Source organism: Haliaeetus leucocephalus, unplaced genomic scaffold (genome assembly GCF_000737465.1).
Source record: "Haliaeetus leucocephalus isolate CR32 unplaced genomic scaffold, Haliaeetus_leucocephalus-4.0 Scaffold339, whole genome shotgun sequence".
NCBI classification, from domain to species: Eukaryota; Metazoa; Chordata; class Aves; order Accipitriformes; family Accipitridae; genus Haliaeetus; species Haliaeetus leucocephalus.
In genome coordinates, this window is record NW_010972775.1 from 2,461,317 (window position 1) to 2,475,935 (window position 14,619).

Sequence of the window (14,619 nt, forward strand, 5' to 3'; positions counted from 1 at the left end):
TCTGCCCCACTCTCATGAAAACATGCCAAATACGATTTTTAAAAAGGCATTTCAGACACTTGCTAACAAAGATGACGGACTGAAATCTATTATCTCATGCTGCTACATAATCTTCTAATTTGCAAGAATTCTGCTTAGCTTGCTGACCAATGCTAATCCAGCAGAAGACCCAAATGCAAGCCTTGGACAGTTAGCTCCCCGTGGCAAAGAAAGAGAAATAACCATACATATACTCAAATCTGCCTTGTTAACACTCACCTGATATGTATGGAGGATCTCCAGGAAGGCTTTGTAGATGTCTGGCTGTCCCTGGAACCGATTTTTGATCTTGTTGACATAGTTGATGGCATGATTAAACTCAACGGGCTGATTGTTCTGCAGGGATGGTGTGGTTCCCAGAGAGATTGTCACTGGCGTATGAGGTTGGACTGGTGGCGAGCGTGGTGATGCATATGGTGGAATCGGGGGAGTTTGCTGGCTGGCAGGAGTATGTGCCTGCAACTGTGATGGCTAAGAAGAAAAGAAGCCATGTTAGAAATTAGCAGATTCCTTTACGTTTGGAATAAACTCACTTCTATTCCACTTACGGACCATATCCAGAGGAAACAACCCAGCACGTAACTGTATCTGATGACAACAGTGGAACAACACGGATTCAATACAGATACCTCTGAGCTGGAATATATCGAGTGGACAAAATCTCCTGCTACCACATCCAGTCAAACAACCTCTTCCCATATACCAGCCCTGGATGACTTTTGCTGCACTTCCTTAAAAGAACAGTCTTTTTAAACTGCTACTAAACAATTACTGCCTTTGCAGGTCTAGAGAATTTTAACAGTATCTTTCATAAACCCAACATTTCCTAGTGGCTCAGCAGAAACTACTGTTAAGAGTCAAAATTAAGAAGAACCGTTTCACAGTCAGAGTTGTGTTTTACAGATCAACAGAACCACAGATACATGTAGGCTAAGCAGAAGAAAAGTATTATCCAAAGCAAATACATAAATATTTAGTGGGCCAGTAGAGACGACACTTCATCAGGAAGACAAAACACCTGGACCACTCAAGCTGTTGTTATTAACAGTTGGTTTTCCTTGTTAATTGTTTTTGACTGAAATCTGACAAGAGAGACACTATCTGAAAAATTTAACCGAGCGAAAATGCATAGGTATGGCTTGCTCCAACACTGCGAGTTATTTTGCCCCTAGTGAGGAATTCTGGGATGCATAAAAGCAACAGCAAGGGAAAACTGGAATTTCTTTCAATATTGAGACAAAGAGCAGGCACATAAGGCTCTCAGAGTAATTATTTTGAATACTCCTAATAGACACCTAACAGCCACAGGAAAACTAGCAAAAGTTTTGAGGTGGCAATTTTAAATGGCAATGGAAGTACTCATTCCTCTCACATTCCAAACTTCAAAACTTGTATTACAAAGAGTTTTCATGACTGACAGTGTAGATAACTGTCTTAGGATGGCCAGAAGCATCCTATTACAAGATCCTGCCTTGCCTACCTACAACTTTACCTGTCTGGTAAGGAAATCTCACCTCATTATCTAGCATGTCCCTCGGATTCATTTTAAAGTTTCAGCAAAAACAGTTCAACTTTTAGCAGGTCGATGGGGAGAAAAACACTTAGCCCACAGTGATGAGAAAGAGACTACTACCTCTTCACTGAGAGCATGTACTACTTCTTCAGAAAAAAGCCTTGAAATCTGGCACAGGTAAGTTAATTCTGGAACGCCTTAGCTTTGCAGATCTTTTAGCACGTTTTGTTTGCCATTTCTGAACAGGAGGTTGCAAGTCCACCAATGTTTGCCTAGAGATCATCTAACTGCAACGTTTTAAATCCTGCTGGTTTCTAACCACATATTCCTTTTTTTTTTTTTTCTCTTCCAGCCAATTGGTAGCTAATTGTACTGTTTAGAGACTAACCCTTGAAACTTTGGGGATTCCTTCCCTCCCTAAGGCTCTCAAATCCTTCCACATTTTGAGGCTAAAATACATGATATTTTATCTAGAGTAAGCTCCTCGAATGCCTATTATCCTATTCTGTTTCCAATCACATAAAATACATCTGTTGGATAGTAGCATCTGGATTATGACTAAAACAAGAGTCAAATTGCCTTTGTTATTGAAAGGTCTCAGCTTCAGGCGCACAAACCAATACCTAAAGGCAGCATCATGGTCACTCTTGCACTATAGATTTTGCCAATAACTGCTGCACCCATCCAGCTGATGGCTGAACTAGATTCTTTTACAAAAAATGTCCAATCTGAAAACAAGACTTCAAGCAATGCAGAATCTACCAAATAACTAATCAAGCTCTTTTAAAGGCTTTATTGCTCCAAGCATTTGAAACCACACACATACTTTGACACCAAGAACAACATCTTTACCATGGCCTCTGTTTTATGGGAAATTTCTTGGGACTTCAGTTACTCTGAGACAACATACACAAAAGCAGGCAGTTCAACATGTGCCCAGTGCTTTAACTAGGAGGCCCTTCTTGCAAAATCAAATGCTTTTCAGGGATCTTTTTCCTGGGACTGCTAGCTGGATCACTCCCTGAATAATGTGTGTACATTTTAACAGATGCTCTGAGCACCTTTCAGTTCCCCACTGAAAGCAACAAGGCGTTTCCAAACCCTTGAGGTGGCTTATTTGAATTACTGTCAAATAAACTATGATGCACCTCGAAGTTTGACAAGGAGAAACTAATCCAGCAGCAGAACATACAGGTTCAGAAATACCATGAAAAAGCAGTGTGGAAGTTCCTTTTTTGCTCTCTAGCTCCCTAACAATTTCAGCCGAAGGCAGCACAATCCCCACATTATCAATGTATAGTCATTCAAAGTCTCTTACCTTACTGATTTTGGCAGGTGGTGGCTGCGGCGCTGGCTGTGCTGGTGTTGGGGTTGATTGCGCTGAAGGCTGTGACTGATGCTGCGGCTGGGGCTGGGGCTGGGGCTGCAAGCCATGAGTGGGGATCTGGTGAACTTGCCCTGGTGTTGTCACGTTCACCATATCATTCGTCTGCACCTCAATCTTGTAACCAGGCGGCAAGAAGGTGTTGAAACCCATGATCAAGTCTGGGTGGCCCTTGAAGAGCTGCGATACGCGGCTGATCACTCCTGGAGTGTCAATACTAAAGGAGGAATAAGATCAAAATGTCACAATCCTCTAAGAACTTTTCAGTGGTACACAGAGTTCTCCACACAAGAATTTTCCACTAGAATTTTTAAGCTTATCATCTCTAACGTATGAAACGAAGCAAAACTGATTCCTATAAATACATTACTGAACTTAAGAATGACATTAGAATTATTTTATTAGCCCAGACAGCATTTTATATCTATGAGATCTAGTCCCAAGTCTGACCATTATTAATGGGCAGACAACCAGACAGCCAGATGAATCAGCTATCAAGGCTGAACTTGTGAACTCCCACTCTAAGCAGAGATTTAGTAGAAATGAAGGGATGCATTTAACTTTCAGAAGAGAAAGCACACAACTGCTTTTACACTACTGCTAGAGGTGTGTTAGTCTGCACATGGAAGGACAGAATTTAACTCCTGCTTTGTGCTCCCATGCCCGCATACACTCTTTCTAACCTGGAAGAAAGAAGCAAAACACAGCTTGTTACCTTTGAGACTTAAATTCCTTCATAATATCCAAGAAGTCATTGTAGACCTGCGGCTGGCTACCAAATTGCAGCTTCACCTGGTCAAGATAGGACAATGCATCCTCCACCTGGAGACAGAACACACAGGTTATAATAGCAGAGAAGATTTTATTTCACCTCCATTGTTCTGCAAAACACACACTATTTGAAAACACAGCTGTTAGCCCTGAGCCTGGGCAGGGAATTAAAGAGCAAAGATCATGAGCCTGGTTAGTGTACCACCAGCACCATTTGAATAAGAGATACTCACTCCCCACTCCTGGCTCACAAGATAAAACTGTACCAAAAAGAACAAAAAGGAAAAAAAGCAACACAGATCAGCAGAATTACTCAGAGGAAAAAAAAAAAACATACTCCAAATTTACCATCACTGAAGTGACTGCTAGGATAAACAGAACTAGACTGAGTATTTTTCCTGCATTTATATGTGGAAATTATTATGGAAGTCTAAGAATAAGCAGAAAGTGGAAATGACATACTCAGTGTAGTAGATGTCTGCCAGGTACACGCTTGCACTTTTTTCTAAAAGCCAGACATTTCAGTTCGACATATAAGGATTTCAAAAATGGCAACTGTGGGCGGTAAATTGTTTTACACCTCAAACAGCAAGAAGTTTATGAACCATTCGTGTATCAACATCCAATTTTCAGATGTACTGAAAGAACAGCCACAGACTAAAGCAAGAGCTCTGGGTCCCCTATGGCCTCCAACAGCCAGGCCACACGTTCCTCAGCTGCAAGAGCTATACACAGGACCTCTCTTTTGTCTGAAATTAAACAACAACAAAGGAAGAAAGGCCATTATGTATGGCCCGAATCTTGCATCGGCAGAGGATTTGCCATCACTGGGAGAAAGAACCACACATTATGAGACCATTTTCAGAGGTCTCAAGAAATGAAGTGTTCCACATTCTGCAAAAGGAATTGGCCTCTCACCCAACAAGGCAGTGGGTTCCACTGAAACTGGAAAAGACTTGCACCGTATTTGGAAGAGACGAAGAAATAGGCATCAATACATATATATGTGGCCTTCTCGCTAGAGCTGAACCAAATGTAGCTACTTAAATGGGTTATTTTTGGTGGACTTTTCTCTTTTTTAGGATTTTACAGCATATAATCCAAGAATAGAGCCTTCCTTACTCCCAAATTACTCCCACACAACCACCCACATAAGCCATGTGTTCAGAAAAGCACCAAATGTTTTGGCAATTTAACCCATTCCTATGAATACTCTGATCAATACTTCTTCCTTTTCCTTCCTGCCCCCGACCTTTTCCTAGCAAGTCCATTTTTCATTACGGTATTTGAAACAACAGGGTTTCAGCAGAAAGAGAAGTCCCCTTCTGCATTCAACAGTCTTCCAAAGAGGAGAAGCATCTAAGCCTTGTCAAGAAAGCTTTTAGGAAGTCACCAGCTGGCTTTGCAGGGCGGCCTCCCCTACGCACCAAATAGAAAAAGGCTCCCGGTTGCCCAAAGGTTTAGGCAGAGGTTGGTTTACTTAAGGCAGCAATGCTCAGCGTTACCTTGAGCCTCTGGAACTGCTGCTGTCCCTGCACGGGCACGGCTGGTGGGGTGGGATGAGTGTGGCTCTGCACCACCTGGCTCCCGTGAGGCTGCACCGGCGCGGTGTGGTGGTGGCCGCTGTGGACGGCTGCGATGGCTGGCCCATGGCTGCCCGAGCTCTGCGGCACGGCCGACACCTGGCAAGGCAAAGAGGACGTCACGTACAGCTACGGCTTTGCAGCCACCTCTGCTTGCTGCGCAGGCGGAGAGCAAGATCAGTCTTCCCAGACCCAGGTATACAAGTAAAATTTTAAGGAAGCAGGATACAGTCGGTTTGACCTTTAACCATGACTGCTAACAACCTTACTGAAAAAATATCTTTTGTTTTCTTCAACAATGACCCAGAGAGACCTAACAATGAAACAAGATAACTCTCATCCTATACTCCAAGTAGAGGAGAGCCCTCTCTGAAAACAAGTTACAAACACAGGTTCCCTCCAGCCTGCAGACTCACTGGCTGTCTAGTCGCTGACACTAACATAAAGACCTGCAAAAGGGACATAAAATGGGATTTTTAGTCTGACAGAGTCAAGGTTCTCTCTTTTCTCTACGACACTTATGTGTCACAAGCAATAATCTGAATGAATGAATGTTTACGAGCTTCTACACTCTTGCCATTCAGTTTGGTACTGGAAGTCAAATTGTGGCTCTCTGGCACCAGCAAACTCAGGGGAAAACTCAGCTTGGTATCTCCCCTAGAAAAACAGGGCAAGGAACAGAAGGGGTGCACTTTTTGGGTCTCCTTCATATGTTAAACCAGAAAAGTTTCAACTTGGAAAATCCGTTAAAAGAGCCTTTAAAAAAATTTTAACAAGTAAATTGCTTTTCATTTTCCACAAACTTAGTCTTCCATTCAAGCCTCCTTTAGATGGGATATACTTTTTTTAATCCTTCTCATGAACAAGAAACGTTTTGCTTACTGGTCCATCCAAGTTCTTTTTAGGAAGGACTGCCAGCACAAACACACCCTCTTCCAGTCCCTGCAAGTGTCTGCCTGCAGGCTCTTTAGCTCTGTGGCTGCTACTATCAGTGTGAACATCCTTTCTGCAGCAGTAAAGAAGCAGCTGTGTGTAAAATCAGGCACTAGGCAGGGAGGGCAGCTCACCAGCAATGCAAGCGTGGAAGATGCAACATGCCAGAAACATGGCAGAGACAGGTAACACAGGAACAGCTTTTCCCTAGTCTTTCACTGGAAGGAATCTCCAGTGCACTCTTAAAGTACATTTTTTTTCTCTCCCCAGCTGACAGCTCCTTGCAAAGGAGGCAAGAGAGGGAAGGGTGCCACCTAATGACCCTGGGCTAATGTTTTCTGAAACATTTTAATTTTCCTGAAACTCTGCAATCTAAATGCTGATCTGAGCCAGTCTGTTAAGCTTAAGATCACCCAAGATATCATACACCTGTGACAGAGCAACTGTAAGAACAAACCTCTTCCCAGTGAAGAAGAGAAAAATAGAGAAAAAGCCCTGCACACATTTGCCTCTAGGATTCAGAGACCATGATCTGAGAGAATCATTTAAAGAATCATGTTCAAAAAAGCCAAACGACACCACGTTTGTTCAGGTGGCTCTGAACATGAATGAAGCCGACAGTCTTAAAGCAAGTGCTTAAAATGAGATGTATGATAAGCATTGTCCAATCTTGGTTTTAGTTCAGGAAGCCCTGGTTACTAAAATAAAACTTGTCTCAAATACAGAATTCTACCAAGAAATGACATGGTGCTGGCTCGTCACACAGCAGGACTGCAGCTGAGATGCGGCAAAGGGACGAACGCACGCACCTGGTAGCTGGGAGTTACCGAGTACTGAATCCCCGTGGCAGACTGCATGGTCTCCGAAACCGCCTCATATACCGGAGGTGCCGGGGCAAGCACACGGTGCTGGTGTTGAAAAGCGTCAGTGCTGCTGGTGATACGTCTCTGCTGCGACGCATACACAGGTGACTCCTGCTCATCCAATCGCCGCTTCATTCTGAATTCATGCTCGGGAAGCACTACAAAACCTGTTAAAAACAGACCAATTAACAAATGCAATTGATTCATTGCTGCCTGCCAGCAACACGGATGCTAAGTTCACCAAGAGCAGGTAGGGCAAGTTTCTGTCTATTCATTTAGGTTACTGATATCTTAAGATAGGAAAGTGGAATTAAGATTCAGCTTTCTGCATAAAATATGCACTCATGTTCTATCACAAAAAACACAGCCTTATTGTTGGAAACAAAATACTCTGCTGAAAAGTTAATGATTTCTTCAATCTCACTTAAAGGACGTTGCTAGCATGGGCATCTTAAGCACATGCAGACCCTGAGCAATGCAAAGCTCATTGAACGCAGTATTTAAACTCAACAGACTGAGGGAGAGTGCATTACATACACACAGCCTGGACATAGCTGCCTCCATTGAAAGCAGAAAAAGCCTCCTGGAGAGTCCAGGCAGGATGATGGTCAGCTGGGAGAGATGTTTTAAAAATGTGAAAGGGGGAGGAAGAATAGTCAGATTCTGCAATCAGTTACAAAGCCTCAAAATAAAGCGTTCTCTGTTTAAGACATATAAGACGTGCAACCTCAGTGAAACCCAGAGACTCACTACCAGTAGTATTTTGGATATCGTATGCCACACGGCTGTGATCCTCCTAGCATCATGGCCCCACTCACCAGCACAAGCCAAAGAGTGGAAATTGGAGCAGCGCTAGCAGGCACTGCAGCTGGCATCCTGCGTGCCTGCCAGGGAAGCCAGCGAGCACTGCTCAGCAGCTCTCCCACTTGCTCTCCAGTACTTTCTCCTCCGACATGCAGGCATGTTCCTGCCCTACTCTAAGTTGTCCTTGTGCAACTTCATTTCACTTCAAATCCACCGTCCCGCTCCTAAAAGTGTCATGAATTCTTCGCTCTTTTGATTGAACTACTCACCTACTCTTTTCTGCAAGCAAATTCCAGTGCTGTTTTCTATGCATCGACTGTTATTGCCATCCTTGAGATGTTATCTGCTGTTCATCAGACCCCTGGGTGCTCAAAAGCACATGCAGACTATTAAGGTGTTTGATGGACAGAGAACAGAGTGAAATCCACCCTCTTCAGCCTCTAATTCATCAGGACCTCTCCAAAGCAAGTCTTTTTCAGTTCCAGTGCAGTTAAACACATTCATTGCTAATGTGGACACAGAGAAAAACAAGAGGGAACGAAGTTCCCCCAGAATAATGGTACAACAGCTGACTAAGCCAATTCTCATCTACCAAGTCAGGACAGCTCTCCACAGTCTAAATCCGTCATTAACCAAAGAACCCAAAGATCATTCACCAATATCTCAGTGCACGTCAAATATGTAAATGGGAGCCAGCAGCACAGAGGTTCAGAATAGATCAACAGGGGCTTGAAAACACAGGCTTTGGGCAACAAAGTGTTTTCCCCTCCGTGTCTCTCTTTACCAGTCTCTCCTCTTACTTGGAGGGGATAGAACAAGAAGGAAGATGACTTCATTTCTTTTTGGAGTTGCTCTTCAAGTTTAACTTATCCGAACAGAGTCCCTTATCAGGTCCCCAAAGGACCCGGCAGGTAGAATACAGCTGGCAGAGGCAGAGGAGGACTCCTCAACCCAAGTAAAGGAGAAAGCTTGCTCACTGGATCTTATTTACAAGTTACAAATCCTAAGCAGGTCTGACCTCCAACATACACTCAGAAAGCAGAGAGGGACACTCCAGGAGCTCATTTTGCTAATGGTGCCTGCATTGGTTGTCTTTTCATTCAGCTGGTCTCTGCTGACAAATAAAGAGCTAGGCAGGTTAACTTGAAGCTACTCCCCTCAAGCACAGCCGGCATTTAGCTTTGTAAAAACGTACAGTTTTATGCTAATAGGGCTGGGACTAAACTGAGCAACGCTGGCAAACCTGGCCACGCACCATCATCCCACGAGCAGAGCTAGCCAGGATTTTGCATGACAATGGCTGACCGCATGAGTAAAGTCTGGGCAAAGCTTTGATGGCATCTATTTATAACCCACTCACCAACTTGGATACCCTTCTGCTCTAAACACTGGTACCCCAGCCAGTCCTTCCACTTTCTTTTGATCTCCCAGGCTGGTTCGCCCCTTACCCTTTCAACAGTGCAACAGCTTTCCTTCCCTAGAGAAGCAACCAAGAGCTGCTGGTTTGCAGACACATACACACAATATCTACAAAGCAGGAACATTCTCAAAAAAAATTCACATGTGATTTGCTATAAAGAAGTGAAACAGTTCCAGTAGGCTTAACACACTGTCTGCGATAAGGGGGGGGTGTGTGTGTGTGTGTGTATACACATGGTGTATATGCGGTGTGGCGGCTGTTAAGCGTCCCACCCTTGTGTCTCACTTCCCAAAGCAACACTCCACACTTGTCACTTTGGATGGACTTACCAACCTTTAAAGCAGAGGCTGTTTGAGGACAGAAGATGGCCGGAAGACTCATGTGTCCTTATGAGGATTAAAATGCCACCTTAGGCTGACTGAGAAGCCTTTTCCCCGTGGAGCCACCAAACACCTCCGCCCTGTGAGGCTGTGGGAATCGCGGTAGCACCGAGGATACACTACCACGTACACACCAGCAGCATGAACATCAGGTTTTGACACTCCTGATTCTCGCAGACCAAGTAAGCAATCTTCCAGAAACCTAGTTTGCTGTATGGTTGACATTAAAGCTTCTGTTTAGTGAAAATTAAAGCTCCTGTAAGGTGGTTCTTCCCTCCAAATTCCCCCCACCTTCGCTAGCTGAGCTTGGACTCTGCTTCTATCCAAGCACTGTACCTGCTTCAACTTTAAAATTTCATATTACAGTCAATATATATGAATAGAGAGTCAATATTATAGGCAATAGTCAATAGCATTAGTCAATCTTCCTAGTTAACACCTTGCTAAACTCCTACTTAGGGTCTGCATCTGTTGTGTAAGAGTGGCTCACAGCAGACCACCACTTAACGAAGACTACTAATTCACAGGCTTTTTTAATCCTAGCAGAGAGATGATCTCAGTGCTCTGCTTTACCTAGACAAAGACTAGTGATGTTAACTCTGTGCATCCACCACCACCGAAACTCTACAGAGAGGGGAAAGCACTGAGGAGTGAGCAAACCAGCACCAGAGCAGAAACTGGTCTGCATCTTGCAGAAGAAAATATGATGCTGAATGCTGCCCAAGTGCATTCATCTCACTGAGGTCCTGCTGATCTTGACCTGGCATCTCCCAAGGATCTCCTTCATTCAAAAACTGGAGAGATCTGTTGTGCAGCAAGTCCTACCCCTCCTACAGCACGCCAGGCAGCTGATAAGGAAGAAAGACCGTGATGAAACCCAAGACTAGACATGTCATTTTAAACCGATTTAGCCGAAGCCTGCTGCTCAAAGGGGCAATTCCACCCACTTCCACCCTCGGTGACAACTGATTTCTCTCAGCATCCTTGCTGATGGCAAAGCCCAGCTAATATGGAAAGGTATTTTGAGGATAAATATACAATTGCAATCAGCAGCCTCAAAGACTTGTATCAGCTATCTGCCCTCCACTGTGGCGACATTACGAACAGTACTACGCTTGTTTTACGTTGTCTTCTCAGAAATGTAGCACACACTTCTGGCATCCCCTTATGGACTTTGACTCTAAGATTTAGAAAGCCCCAATTCAAATTGTATCATCTGTAATCTTAATTTGGGGGTGGGGGAAAAAAAAAAAAAGCCCCCAAAACACAGCAAGGACTGCACAAGACTGAAAGCAAGTCACAAAATTCAGTTACTTTCCTTTGTTAAAAGCATTAACCCAAGACACATAGGAGAGCTTAGCAATAACTGGACAGACTGAGTCCCACTCTGTGCAGTCCACAGAGAATCACATCCCCTTTCCCCAGCATCATTTTGACCCAAACTATCTTCTAACTTCAGTTAGAGTACACAACATTCTTGCCTACAGGAGGATGAAAACTTTTTTTTTTCCCCCCTGAGTTTTTTAGTGTCCCCTTCACAGGGAAAGGACACTGTGTAGGAAGACACCTCTGATCTTCCCACCCGTGCCACCGCCCAGCTCACCAGCTTTGCTTAGGACTACAGGTAGGGTGCATCAGGCAGACATACTGCAAACACGCACAGGATCCTCAGCTGGTAAAGCAAGAAAAAAAATTTTAAAAAGGTACGTTGCATCTCGGTAACACCCCCAGAATTATGCAATTCTACCCCGCCAACTTCATCAGAGGATTTCCCCATCCATCTGCCTCACATAAGCCAGTGGGACCGGTAAACGTAAGTGGAGCGTATCCCTTCCCCTCTGGTACTGCGGAGAGGAGAGGAGCAGCAGCACTGACACAGAAAGAGAAGGAACAAAGCGGGGACAAGGCTGAATTCAGCTGGCAGAGCACCGCACAGCTCCCTCCTCACACCCAGCTCCCCTCCTGCCCGCTCACTCCTCTGCGGGAGCAACGGAGGTGAGAGAGCCTGGGCATCCTCCTCTTCCCTCACAAAACTGCCTCTCCCACAGCAGCTCTGCTCCCCAGCTTTGTACCAAATAAAATCTCAAAAATCTGCATAGCTAGAAACCTATATTGATTTTTTTATTTCAGGTTTTCCAATCAGATAAGGAGGGTCTTCTGGCATTAAGAGATCAGCTGTTAAGTAGGTGTCAGAATCAAAAGCGAAAAGAAAAAGGCAAATAGAGACTAGGAAGAAAGCACATTGGGAAGGTCTGCTGCCTCGGCACCTGTTGGAACCGCAAGAAGCCTGTGGATAAACACCGTCCTCACAAAACAAGTTGTGAAAGCACTGCTAGAGAGGATTTTGGTCCCCGCAGAGCGAGGACCCTTCTGAAAAAGGGCGAGGAAATGGCATAGAGGCAGATGACGTGTTTAATGCATGTGGGGGCTTTTTTGAAAGGTTTCCTTTTGAGGGAGGAAGGACTCAAAACTTGGGAGCAGCAAGCGTGAGACTCGGGTACGGCTCCAGACCGTGGACGGGCTGCTCTGATCCCAGAGCCATCGTGGATGTCCTGCGGGACAAGTCCCCCACAGGATTTTGACACTGTATATCACGGTGCCTGCTAGAAAGCAGCTGGCTCAGGTTCCAGCAGCGCTGCTGTCTGTGCACTAACCCAGCCGCACGACTTCCAGAACATGACCCAGCTTGTTCAGCAACCGCTGGTATATTTTTTGCATGGTGCCACACAGCCCGGATCCCTCACCTGTAACATGGGAATAAGCCCCTGACCCCACTACAGGGGCACATTTGTGACGGGATAGTCATTCCAAAATGAAATTAGAAGTATCCAAAAGAAAAAGGTGCTGGAAAAGCAGTATCCAAAGCTTTTGGAGCAGTTAGGAGAGTTTTCTGCAAGGTGACATGATGACAGCCTGCGGATGACATGCCAGCACCCAGCATGCAGCAGACAGGACACAAATAAACCCCACTCATCTCCGTCCAGATGGGTAAGAATTTGGTAAGGCTTTGCCAGAGCAGTGAACGGCCTGGGTGTTAAACCCCACTGCAAAGAGATGATCCAAACCGAGCTTTACACTCAATACAGAGGTTAGCATCGTTTTGCCCTGTTTCTCGAGTATGCTTTCTCCACGTGCAGAGAGAATTACCAGAATACTTTTATTTTTTCTTTTTTTATATATATATATAAAAAGAGACAAGACCCCACAGGAGTTGGAAAAAAGCAGCGCGTCCCCAAAAGCGCACCCCCTGCCTACCAGCCTGAAATGACAGCTATTACGGGACTCTCTTTTCTGTTCCAGCTTTAACAGCCATAAAAGCTTTCCAATGCTGGAGAAGACCAGAACAGCAATCTGGACAGAAAACGATTCATAAATCCTGGAAACGTAAATGATCCTCTTGCCAATTCCAACGCGATGCTCCCGGCTCCAAGACCCACACGTGCCAGGAGCCTGCGTGGAGGGCTCCTCCGGCAATCCGGGCTGGGCAGGGGGGGCGGGAAGAGCATCCCCCTTCCCCACTCTGCTTGCAAAAGCAGTCTAAATCACCCAGACTTTCCCCAAACTTTAGCAAATTACTGCCATATTATTTGGTGAACGATCACGTTGAAGCTTTTCAAACAAATTCACACTGAGACCATGTATCTTAACCAGAAGCGGTGGGTGGGAGGGGCGAGGAGGAGATCCTTTGGGGTGAAAAAGCACAGTTTCCTTTTGCAAAGAGCGCACTGGCCTGAAAAACTGCTGACCTCACCCGGGCAGGGAAGAAAAGACCCCAAAAAGTGGTTTTCTGTTCCCGGAGATCAAGAGCAGGATGACACTAGGCTGCCAAGGCACTTTTATGTGATGAAGGAATTTTACAAGTGCTTTAAAATTACTACATTAACATAAGGCGCCATTTTATTACATAGTATTAACGGCACCGTATTTTAGAACGATGTATACTTCTTTGAAACTGTATTTAAAAAAAAATAAAATTACAAGTTAGGACTGGAAGACTGAAGTGCAGATAGAGCTGTACTGGAAGAAGCTGGGCATTTCCCACTTGTTTACTGAGCCCCCACACCTTTGAGCACAACTGATGAATATAAAAGCGACAAGTTAGGAAAGAAATGTAAGGTGTTGGGTCATCCTTAAGCTACACTTCAGCACAGGAAGCAGGTTTTGATTCCTCTGGGCAGCGCGGGAGATTAAAAATCCACGCGCAGCCCAAGATGCCTTTGGTAACTTGTTCCAGCGCTATTTTAAACAAATTATTTTTTCAGTTTTGCACCATTTCAGCAGTCCAAACAAACGCATTTCTTCCGGGACGTGCTCTTTCCACCAGCGTGCCGAACACACGTGTTATTTGCACAAATAATGACTCTTAAAACTCATTCCAAACCCGGGCCAGGAAAAGGCAGAAAAGACAGTATTTGGTTAAGCAGGCGCAAAAGCGCGCTCGTGTTTTTTTAAAGCTATCCGACTGCCGCGGCCAGCCTCTTGCAGCCCCAGGAAAAAACCTGAAGCGGTTTCTACGGACGTCCAACAGCCTGAAGAATTAAGAAAGAGGGCCGCCACATCAAGTGCGAGACTCTGACAAGTTCAAGGCACAGCGCTGCACGGAGAGGACGCGTTAAAAAAAAGGATGCCAGCTTGCTATTAAAAACGCTCGATAATTAACGCGTGCAGGAGGAGCTCTCCGGTTTCCGTAGATCTCTACACATCGCTTCCAACAGGTCCTTACGGATTGCCGCGGAGGTTCAGCTGGAAAAAACCGCAATGGGGGGGGCTCTCCGAAAACCCACGGGGGAACTCCTCGGTGATCCCGGGGGCCGCTTTGGTGCGAGGCGGCGGAGCAGCCCCCCGGTGGTGGTGTTGGGGGCGGTTTAACGAGCGGCAAAAGGTTTTTAATGGCAACTTCTCCGGGAAGTTGAGGATGGGGGGGGGGGG

At 45.1% G+C, this 14,619-nt stretch overlaps 1 protein-coding gene across 2 annotated transcripts in view; it reads right to left on the minus strand.

Moving 5' to 3' along the window:
- SIN3A (SIN3 transcription regulator family member A) overlaps positions 1-14,619 on the minus strand; it is a 35,167-nt gene that overhangs the window by 19,046 nt on the left and 1,502 nt on the right. The window contains exons 2-6 of one of the 2 annotated variants that reach the window (XM_010571637.1): positions 7,033-7,253; positions 5,213-5,389; positions 3,652-3,758; positions 2,871-3,153; positions 259-510 (exon numbers count right to left, since the gene is read on the minus strand). In XM_010571637.1, coding sequence (XP_010569939.1) covers positions 259-510; positions 2,871-3,153; positions 3,652-3,758; positions 5,213-5,389; positions 7,033-7,221 — 1,008 coding nt within the window. In that variant the 5' untranslated portion in view covers positions 7,222-7,253. Of the gene's footprint in view, positions 1-258; positions 511-2,870; positions 3,154-3,651; positions 3,759-5,212; positions 5,390-7,032; positions 7,309-14,619 lie in introns of those variants that run through there. The other variant, XM_010571636.1, reaches the window with a different exon arrangement.